Source organism: Hemiscyllium ocellatum, chromosome 17, assembly GCF_020745735.1.
Source record: "Hemiscyllium ocellatum isolate sHemOce1 chromosome 17, sHemOce1.pat.X.cur, whole genome shotgun sequence".
In the NCBI taxonomy this organism is placed as follows: domain Eukaryota; kingdom Metazoa; phylum Chordata; class Chondrichthyes; order Orectolobiformes; family Hemiscylliidae; genus Hemiscyllium; species Hemiscyllium ocellatum.
Window position 1 is genome coordinate 71,677,248 of NC_083417.1, and position 11,159 is coordinate 71,688,406.

General features: G+C 45.6%; 1 protein-coding gene across 1 annotated transcript in view; it reads left to right on the plus strand.

Annotated features, from left to right (window-relative positions):
* The window catches only part of necab2 (N-terminal EF-hand calcium binding protein 2), a 150,241-nt gene that overhangs the window by 47,495 nt on the left and 91,587 nt on the right, over window positions 1–11,159 (plus strand). The window contains exon 4 of the mRNA XM_060837520.1: window positions 4,605–4,630. Coding sequence (XP_060693503.1) covers window positions 4,605–4,630 — 26 coding nt within the window. The remainder of the gene's footprint in view (window positions 1–4,604; window positions 4,631–11,159) is intronic.

Consider the following 11,159-nt stretch of genomic DNA (forward strand, 5'->3'; position numbering starts at 1 on the left):
TCAAAGAGGCACATAATGGGGTGACAAAGCCAATCCCTGAATTACTGAAAAAGATATTGAAATTTTTTTTTTTACATTTGTATTCTACTATTGAGCTCCAACCGATGTTTAATTGCCTGCCATGTTCTCCCAGTCCTTTGATATAAAATATAGATGACCCAGTGTGACACACATTAGCGTGACTGCATTGGAGAGTTCAATGTAATTGAGTCTGTTCGCAGTATTTATTGGGCTGTCCTCACTTAGTGTCACGCTCTATTCTGCAAGTAGTGTTTACTTTATGAACTGTGAAAGATTGGGGTCAGGTAAAAGCATTATTTAAGCAACATTCTGTGTTGTTGTGGGTGCTGTGCTTGTCTGAAAATTAACTGCTGAGTATCTATGTGAAGCCAATGTGACCAGCAGTTAACTCCATTGATGGTCTTACGGACAAAATTGTTTCAGAATCAATTCACTGACCCCGTTCTGTTATAATTTTCATTTTTGGGTGAGGCAGCTGTGGAGTCCCTCTGATGATGTGTAATTAAGGAGGCAAATCCAGGCCAGTGGGCAGTACAGTTGGGAGGACTGATTCGATTGAAACCTTGTCACATCCAGTTGTGAATGACGGTGGACAATTACACAACTCACTGGAGGAGAATGCTCCACAAATATCCCCATCCTCAATGATAGAAGGGCCCGGGGCAAAAGATAAGGCAGAAGCATTTGCAGCAACCTTTAGCCAGAAATGCCGAATGGATGATCCATCTTGGCCTCCCCTAGTGGTCCCCAGCATTACAGATACCAGTCTGCAGCCATTTCGATTCACTCTGCGTGATATTAAGAAAAGTTGGAGGCGCTGAATACTGCAATGGAGCCTGACAACATTCCACAACAGTACTGAAGACTTGCAGGATTGTCTGCTAATGATTGCATAATGTTCACCATTCATGACTCCTCAAATTCTGAAGCAGTTCATGTAAATATGCAATAAGATCTGGACAATATAATGATACTGGGTAGGCCAGTTAGGACTGAGGTGAGGACAAATTCCTTCACTCCAAGCATTCTCTTCTACAGAAAGCTGTGAAGGCCAAGACACCAAGGGTGGCACGGTGGCTCAGTGGTTAGTACTGCTGCCTCACAGCGCCAGGGACCTGGGTTTGATTCCAGCCTCAGTCTATGTGGAGTTTGCAAATTCTCCCCACGTCTGTGTGGGTTTCCTCCAGATGCTCTACTTTCCTCCCACAATCCAAAGATGTGCAAGTTAGGCTAAACTGCCCATGGTGTTCAGGGATAGTGTAGGTTAGTTGCATTCGTCAGGAGTAAATATAGGATAATAGGTTATAGAGGAATGGGTATAGGTCGATTACTCTTCAGAGGGTCAGTGTGGACTTGTTGGGCTGAAGGGCCTGTTTCCACACTGTAGGGATACTATGAAATAGAGAATTTGCTACAAGCTAAAATTAACAATGGGAATGGGGAGAATATGGAAGTCTGGCACTAAGATAGAGGATCATACTGAATGGCACAAAGGTCTCGTTGCACTAAATGACCCACCTTTGGAGCAGTTTTCTGTATTTCTAAACATTTTCAGCTCTGATCTCCAGCATCTGCAGACCTCACTTTTTAAACATTGGCTGTGAAAGGCTTTGGGACATATTGGATGGGGGAAGTTAGTTTCCAGTTGCAGACTCACCTGCTGAGTTTTGGAGGTCGCTAACTGATTTGTGATGTGGGGAATTGAGTGGAAAGCCGAGCAACTGAGTCTCCATGGCAGATGTAAGTATCTGTTTGTCATGGACCCAGAGACTGTGAGCTCAAATGCCGCCCCCTTCCCCAGGTGCTAGAGCTCCGTTTATAAACCAGACACGACAGACGGGGAGAGGATCTCACTGGTACTGAGCCAAGATGATAGTGTTCCAAATTCAGAACCTTCCCCAGCCCCTGATATACCTGAGCCAGGACCATCTGTGCCCATGGCCTGCTGGAGATCAAGGTAGTGAGTTCCTCCAGTGCATATCTGTACACTGAAATCCGCAGTCACATCCAACCTGGGCTCATGTCGCGTACACAGCTACGGCTGGCTTTGAGAGAGTTATGTTCTGTGTCCGGTGCACATCTTGCAAGTAACCTGTACAGAGGTCCACAGAGGTGACCTGTTATGTCACCGTGACTTGCCAGTCAGAGCATCCACACTGGGATCCCAGCTCAGCTCAGACTCCATCAACACAGACTGATTTTGAGGAGATCAGCAGGGCATGGATTTACAGAGTGCAAGTGCACAAAATGGATCAAAAATCCCAATGAAGCTGCTTTTACAATTATCCTCAATGGTGAAAGAAAAGTGGAATGCTAAACTGGCAGCTGAGATGATTGGACAGTGTAGCAAGAACTTTATGGGGAGCTTGTTGTACAGTGGTAGTGTCCGTACCTCTGAGGTGGGAGACCTAGAATAAAATCCCACCTACTCCAGAGATATATCATAACACTTCTGAACAGGTTGATTCAAACATACTGTATCTATCCCCATGCTATTCCTGTCCTCAAAGGGTTTGATAAGGACAGTGTAGAGGAAGCTTTACTCTGTCTCGAACCCAGTGTAGTACCTGTTCTGGGAGAGTAGAAAGAGCTTTACTACCAGTTTGAAAGAGTAGTGGGATCTTTACACCTGTGCTGCACATATTCTGACAAAGGACAGTTTTGTTCTTGCAGGTTTCCTCATCCCTGTGCAGTCCCTTGCCTTGTTTGTGTTGATCTTGTCTCAGTCCCTCTTGCTCTCTGTCTGTCTCTCTTATTCTGTGGATCATATGGGGTCTCTTTTCTCCCATTTCACTGAAATCACATCATGATTTTGTCATGGTTTGATCTCACTGTCTCACTGATTGCTGTTGTACTAAAATTGACACTGACCAGGTATAAAGGCTCCCATGCATATAGGTGCTGTGAATTACAGTCAGGTTCACACAAGTAAGATTGCAACTAAAATGCCTTGTCCTCTTTGCATCATTGATTTGCTGCACACCTGCTCTTACCACTCGATGTAACAATACAGATCATCAGAACACAGCCTGTGAAGTGTGAAACCAGTTAGCCCTTTGAACAGTAACCACGTCCACATATTTTAATCTTCAATCTCCCCCAGAGTGAGCTTCACATAGCAGAAAGACGTGTTCTTGTTTCACAATCTTTGATTGTTTCATAACACCAGGTTATAGTCCAACAGGTTTAATTGGAACCTGGTGTTGCGTGATTTTTAACTTTGTACACCCCAGTTCAACACCGGCATCTCCAAATTTTGATTGTTTCACACTGCCTGCAGCCAATACCTTTGAAGTATTGTCACTGTAATGCTGCAAATGCGGCTGCTAATTTGTGCACAGCTAGGCTCCCGTAAACAGCAATTCTCTCAGCTCCTAATCATGTTGTGATTTTGATTCAGGGTTAAGTATTGACCAGGACTTGGGGACATCTCTCCTACATCTTCTCTGCCCAATGACTTGCAGTGAGTTGACAGAGCGGAAACACGACCACGATATGACGTGTCAAGCAAAAAAGACAGTGCCATTGACAGTTCAGCACTCCCTCAGTGTAGCACTGGGAAGGTCACCCAGCCCTTGTGCCTCAGTCATTGTTGTAGAACTCGAGGACAGAAGTTGACAGTAGCATTGGGGTTGAGAATGTTTTCCCCTTTGGATCAAGGATTGTGAATTTGGGCTTCATGACTCATCCTGGCATTGAGGCCAAGAGGAGGAGAAAGAACTGTGTCCCAGATATGTATTGGAACTGAAGGTTACTGCTGTCTTCATGGTGTCTTAATGTCATGGGACTATGCTGGGGCTGCTTGACAGTCCACTGTGGGCACCTTTAGCCCGTTGACTGTAGGTAACCAGACCAGACAGCTACAGTTTGCAGCATCAGGCTCAATCCAAGTTTTAGGCCTCATTGTTTAAACTGAATGGTATAGCTCCAAATTTAAGATTAGAGTGGTGCTGGAAAAGCACAGCAGGTCAGGCAGCATCCGAGGAGCAGGATTCCTGTATTCCTGCTCCTCGGATGCTGCCTGACTTGCTGTGCTTTTCCAGCACCACTCTAATCTTGACTCTGATCTCCAGCATCTGTAGTCCTCTCTTTTGCCTAGCTCCAAATTCTCCTAGTTATGGCAATTAATCCACTCCCTGTCAGATACAAGGACATTTGAAGTTCCCCTTTAAAACCCAGGATGGTTTTTCTGGAGAAAATCATGTTAGCATGCAGTACAGCAACCTATTGCTTAAAATAGCATTGTTGCTACGGCAACCACTTGAGAGACACTGAACATATTAATACATACTGCTGGATGGTCGTGCTGTAGTTGCCAACTTGACCTGTTTTATCGGTTGGTTGAACTTTCCCCATAAGAATAGAGTGGATAGGAGGAAGGAAAGATTAGAAAATAAGGAAGGAATGGGCCCATTGGTGACTGACTGCAATCTTTTACTTTTGGTATTGGAGTCAAAAGTCAGATTCTAATATTCTGTCACATCAAACTGAAAGTAATCTTGCTGGTCTGTCGTTGCGTTGAAGTAATAAATGTGTTTCTCTCTCCTTGACTGTCTTTCTATCTCCCTTTTTGTTTGCTGCAGTCATGTGGATACGAAGGAGCTTTGTGGTAAGTCAGAGAATCCGTCTCTCCCCCTGTTAGGGTAGCAGCTTAATCAGGACCAAAGGGCCTCTGTCTAGTGATGGTCAATGTATGTTCACAGCAAAGACCTGGATTCAGACACCCAACCTGCTGCTGTAAATTTGTGAGCTTTGTCTCCTTCTATTGGCCATACTGCTCAACTGGAGAGAATCCACAACACCCAGGGCCTTTAGGAAAACCACGGGTGCCATAACATGCCTTGATCTTGCTGGCCACGTCAGCTGCAGTGTTGGTGAAGGTGATGTCAGTCTGGGAGAGGCTTCTAACAGCAGAGACTGGGTGACACATGCCCACTACTGGGCCCCGATGTACCTTACCCCCTGTGTCAGTGCCAGGCCTGCCCACTCACCTTTGAAATTAGGTTGGCATCCCTCGCCGGTTAGAAATACCGTTTCATTGAACTACATTTGACGTGTCACTGAATTGTGCCAGCTTTATAATTGGCACTGAGCTGCACATTAAACTGCGACATTAAACTTCCATTGTGGAGTGGACTCCTGAAATTGGCACTGCACTTCCAAAACTGAGCTCAGACAGCAGGCAGTATCTGCGAGGCTTGGGATTCAGAGCTGGAGCTGGAGAGAGTGCAGTCTCCTCTATTCTCAGTCACACCATTCTCCCTGAAGCATTGAGGTCGACAGATGTATTGGAATCTGCTCAGAAGTCAATTTGAAAGTTTCTTATTTAAATGTTGCTCTCTGCAGTTTTGATTTTGAAAAACTGTTTCATGGAATTCACGAAATTGTCTCGTCCACATCCATATCAGTCATTGAATCACAGACTAATAACAGCTTGTTCTCACTGCAGGCACAGCCTCAGAGTAATAAGTAGTCTATCCTGGGGATTAGATTGACTCTTGCAGACATAAGTGCGCTGGTTAATATTTTTACAGGGCAGAGGCAGACCTAAAAGGTCTCGGCTGGTGTCCCTACTTCTGTTAACTTAGTTCATCAAAATATCGATCGACCAACTCTGCCTCAAGCCCTGTTCATGCTTCATTTTTAATGCATCCATTACTATTCACATCAACTTTCCTTTGTTGTAGGTAGTTCTACATTCTCACATTCTCTGCAGAGAGAGAAGTTTCTTGCGAAATTTATCCTGGATTTAGTAGTGACTTGCTGATGTTATGCTCCTAGTTCTATTTCTGTTTGCAAGTGGAAACATCCATGCCTTTCCTGTCAACCCTTCGCAAATCTGGAAGTCCTCAAGATTATTCCTCAATCATCATTTTTCAATAGAAAAGCCAGTTCAGTCTTTCCCCATAGCTATAATCTCCTCATCCTGTTATCACTCTCGTAATCTCCTCCCTTTCCCAATGTCTCTACATTCATGTTTCTAATAGAATGTTACCCGTATTCTGAATGTGTCCTTTCCAAGGTCTGAGGTAGGGCTAATGTAACATAACTGGTTTCCAATTGCATTCCTTCCGATTATGATAGCACACACACACAGACACTCACACACACAGACACACACACACAGATACACACACACAGACACGCGCGCGCGCGCACACACACAGACACTGATACATACACTGCACACACACACAAACACACACTCACACTCAAATACTGACATACACACAGAGACACACATACACATACTCACACATGCACAGAAACACAGACAGACAGACACAGGCTCAGATGCAGACACAGACACATACTCATTCACAGATACACATACTCAGGCACAGACAGACACAAGAATACACAGGTACAGCCAAACACATTCAGACATAGACAAAAACAAGCACACAGATACAGACATACACTCAGACACAGGTAAATGCAGACACACAGTTGGATGTAGACACACATACACAGATACACATGCATGTATGAGCTGTTGGTTTATTCTGGTTCTTGCATTGTATTTTCGCAAAGTGATGAGGATTTTATTAGAATCACAGTAAGATAGCTTTCAGGAATGGAGGCGTCAGAGAATCCCAGTCAGAATCTTCTATCACTTCCTCTTTCAGAGCTGCTCGCGCACCTGCTCCCACCACTCAATATCTTCAGCTAAAAATAAAAACTGACAGCAAAATGTCACTAAACATTGTGACCAATATTAACATCAGCGCTCATCTGATTGCACCCAATAACTAACCTCAGTCCCACATGCAGACATAAACACCACGGATTCTGATGTGAACATATGGACAGACACAGACAAAAGCAAACACAAACATACACACAGACACTGATATAAATAAAATCACACACAGAGGCACACACATACAAACAAAGCACACATAGACAAAAATGTACACATGTGCATAGCTCAAACACACACAGACGTAAAGAGGCACTGACACAGCAACATACGTATCTGCACACACAGGTCAGACACTCTCATATGGATGAGACAGAGACAGGCGAACATACAAACACTCAGATAGGCAGAGACTAGCACACAGACATACATACACACAAAAACACACTGACACACATACAGAGGAACAGACGTAAACTGACAGACGCACACAAAGACACACACACGACACAGAGGCAGTCTGACATACAGACACAGACCCAAGCCACTCACACTCAAATACAGACATACACACATCAAAACTTTGCTCATTAAAAGCAGAGTTTGAATTCAATCACTATCCACTTACATAAGGTTATCCTGAACTGAATTACTTTGTCTGCTTTAATCACAGACTCTCAATGGTCAAAGTCACTGACACCCCCACCACACAAGCTCACAGATCCCAAACCGAACACAGTGAGCCTGGCCACTTATAGACCCCCCAGACCCTCTCATTGATACCCATTCTGCTGTCTTCCTGAATCTTCTAGCCCCCTCACCCCCATTTACATATATATCCATTTACACCTCCAACCCCCTCCCCGACCTCTCTATCCCCAAGTCAGTGATCCCTCCAGTTCACCTCACTGAATCCCTGGAATCAGTGACCATAAACACAAGTGAGGGTGAAATCTGCCTGTTCCCAGTGAAGCACAGGGAACAGGAACCCACATCCTCAACAAGACCTTTACTGCAGTTCCATCGTGCTCTTTGCTTCTTACACATTCAAAGATGCCTCACTGAATGAGATCAAAAAATGCGTGAGTGAGTGAGAAGGACAGAGTGACAGTTCAACAGAGAGCGAGAGAGTAAACAGATTGGATTCTGAGAGATTGGGTTATATGTCTTTAGTTGTGTTGAACTGTGTGGCACAAGAGAAAGGAGGAGGAGCCAAATTGTAGCTTTCAGAGAGGATCGGGACACAAAGGGCAGGGCAGACATTGGAGCAGGTGGATTGGGGTCTGGGATATGTGAAGTTGGTTGGGCTTGTTGGGAGTGGGGCTGCTGGCCTATAAGTCAAGGTGAAGGAAATGAGGACACTTTAAGGCCATGTCAATGTTATATTGGGTCTATCTCAGTGTGTTAGAAGCCAGTCCTTACAGCACTTTAGGTACATCTGCAATAACTACTCTCAGGGACTAAGATCCCAGACTGTCTGGAGGACCTGCTAAACCCGTGTGTTTAGTCATGTCCCATTGTGTGGTAGGACAAAGTCTAAAAATGTGCAGATTAGACCATGCTAAATTGCCCATAGTGTCCAGGGATGTGCAAGCTCACTGGATTAGCCAAGGGAAATGCAGGATTACCTGGATGGAAGGAGGGGATATGTCTGGTTGGGATGCTGTTTGGAGGGTCAGTGTGGACTCGATGGGCTGAATGGTCTACTTCCACACTATCAGGATTCTATGATAACACTAAAGACTGACCGAGAGAAAAAAAAACACAACATTGTTTCCCCCACAGTGAAGGGAACATCTTGAACTCCCGTGTAACCATCAATGCATGCCAACCAGGAGGTGTGCCAGGACAACTCACTTGTTATTAGTCTCAGGCAGTAATGTAATCACTCATGATTAAATTGCAACCAATCGAATAATTAAAAGTAAGATTGAAATTTGCAACAACCTTCGTTCTGCCTTTCTGTCCACAATATTTCTGATGTTCTTGACAATGGAGTTGGGCAGAAAGGTAGTGGCTGTGAGGAGGAGTCACCTCGTTTGTTCATACTCCAGCAGACAGTGAGGTCCACAGATGATAGACTTCCCCAAGCATTGCTGAGGAAGGACTTATTTTGTCAAAGTGTCACTCACTGGGACAATTGTCAAGAATGCTATATCATGGGGAAAATCAAAACTGGATGAGAGGAGAGAGCTAGTTGATTGGCCTCCTTCTTCCAAGATCTCAATTTCCCCTCCCACATGGCTGATGATGCCCTCCAGTGCATCTCCTCCACTTCCCGGACCTCCGTGCTTGAACCCAAACCTTCCCAACGCAACAAGGACAGAACCCCCTGATATTCATCTTCCAGCCCACCAACCTCCGTATACATTGCATCATCCTCCGCCACTTCTACCACCTACAATCAGACCCCATCACTAGGGATATATTTCTCTCCCCACCCCTATCAGCGTTCCGGAGAGACCATTCCCTCCACGACTCCTATGTCAGATCCATGCACACACAACCCCCCCCCCCCACCCCCCATTCTCCCACTAGCCCATATCCCACTCCTGACACCTTCCCTTGCCGCCGCAGGAAATGCAAAACCTGTGCCCACCCCTCGCCTCACCTTCATCCAAGGCCCCGAAGGATCCTTCAACATTGGACAGCACTTTACCTGTACCTCCACCAATGTCATCTACTGTATCTGTTACACCCGATGTGGTCTCGTCTACACCAGGGAGACAGGATGCCAACTTGCAGACCATTTCAGAGAACATCTTTGGGACACCCGCACGAACCAACCCCACCGCCCCATGGCTGAACACTTTAGCTCGCCCTCCTACTCCACCAAGAACATGCAGATCCTGGGCCTCCTCCATCACCAAACCCTTATCACATGATGCCTGGACAAAGAACACCTCACATTCTGCCTTGGGACACTGCAACCACATGGGATTAAAATGGATTTCACCATATTCCTCATTTCTCCTCCCCCTACATTATCGCAGTCCCAAGCCTCCAACTCAGCACTGCCCTCTTGCCCTGTCCTTCACCTTTCCCATCTATCTGCTCCACCCTCCTCTCCAACCTATCACCTTCTTCCCCACCTTCATCTACCTGTCGCATTCTGAGCTACCTTCCCCCAACTCCACGCCCCCTCAAATTTATCTCTCAGCCCCCGCAGCCCACTAGCCTCATTCCTGATGAAGGGCCCGAAATGTCGATTGTCCTGCTCCTCGGATGCTGCCTGACCTGCTGTGTTTTTCCAGCAACACACTCTCGACTCCCCTTTAATGGTGTTCATTCAAATGGTCATGATGAGTGTGATATGACACGTTTTGACAAAATTGTGTTGTTTTCCAGCAATTCTCAAGTTCTCTGTCTCCCTAAGATTCAAATTGAGTGTACACCACTGGCATTTCGAATTTGAATTCCAGTCGGACAAGCAGAGTGAGAGAGAATCATGGAAGTGGGGCACAGTTCCAATTACATAAGGAATGGTATATCATTGACAGGATTCAGCTCAGTGACACAGCGCTGTGTAGGAGTGAGGCACACAGCACAGAGTGAGAATGGGATGCAGTATTGTCCAGGCTATGGTCCTAGTCCATCATTGCTCTACATGTTATTCATGTACAGTAGATTTGTGGAAGGTTCACTCTGAAGGAAAGGAATTCGAATTTAGCCCTGGACCCAAGGAATGGAGGGTAAGGTGGAGAATGAAAGGTGGCATGAGGCATAGCCAATAACGGGGCCACAGCTGACCATACCAAGGAAGGATTGTCCCTGCATTAGCACAAACAAGGTATTGTGGCTGTTCGAGATTGAAAGAAAATGTTGCCTCGTCTCCTGATGGCTCCTCTATGTTGAATTATCGTGACCCTCTCCCTCCATTCAGAACTTGCAGTTCCCACCTCAGCCAGTAGGATTGTTGATGTGTCAATGCTGCATGTGCTGCCATTGGCCTTGAACTCATCACCCTTCATGCCAACCCCAAACGAAATTGAATGTTGCCAGCGAGTAATTGGCCTAGCCCTTGGAAAATCCAGCGAGACATGCCAGAGGCTTATGGGTGAAGTTGCAGCAGGGAACTGAAAACATAAAATGTAGAAAATAGCAGCAGCTGACCATTCGGCCCTTCAGTCATTCAATAGGATCATGGCTGATCATTCAACTCACAACCCCTTTCCCATTTCTTTCCCCTTTGATTCCTTTAAGCCTAACAATGATGTCTAACTCTTTCTTGGAAACATGCAATATTTTCGCCTCAACTGCTTCCCGTGGCAGAGAATTCCACAGGCTCCCCACTCACTGGGAGAAGAAATTTCTCTTCACCTCAATCCTAAGTGGCCAACCCAATATCCTTGGAATCCTGTAGGTCAGCGCACTGCTAGGTAACCTCAGCCCCAGCAGTGGTAGGGAGTTACATTGACTTTACTCCCTGGAAATGTGGTGGAGGGTCAATTGAGGCATTCAAAAGGGACACTGGTTGGTTATTTGGTGAGTAATA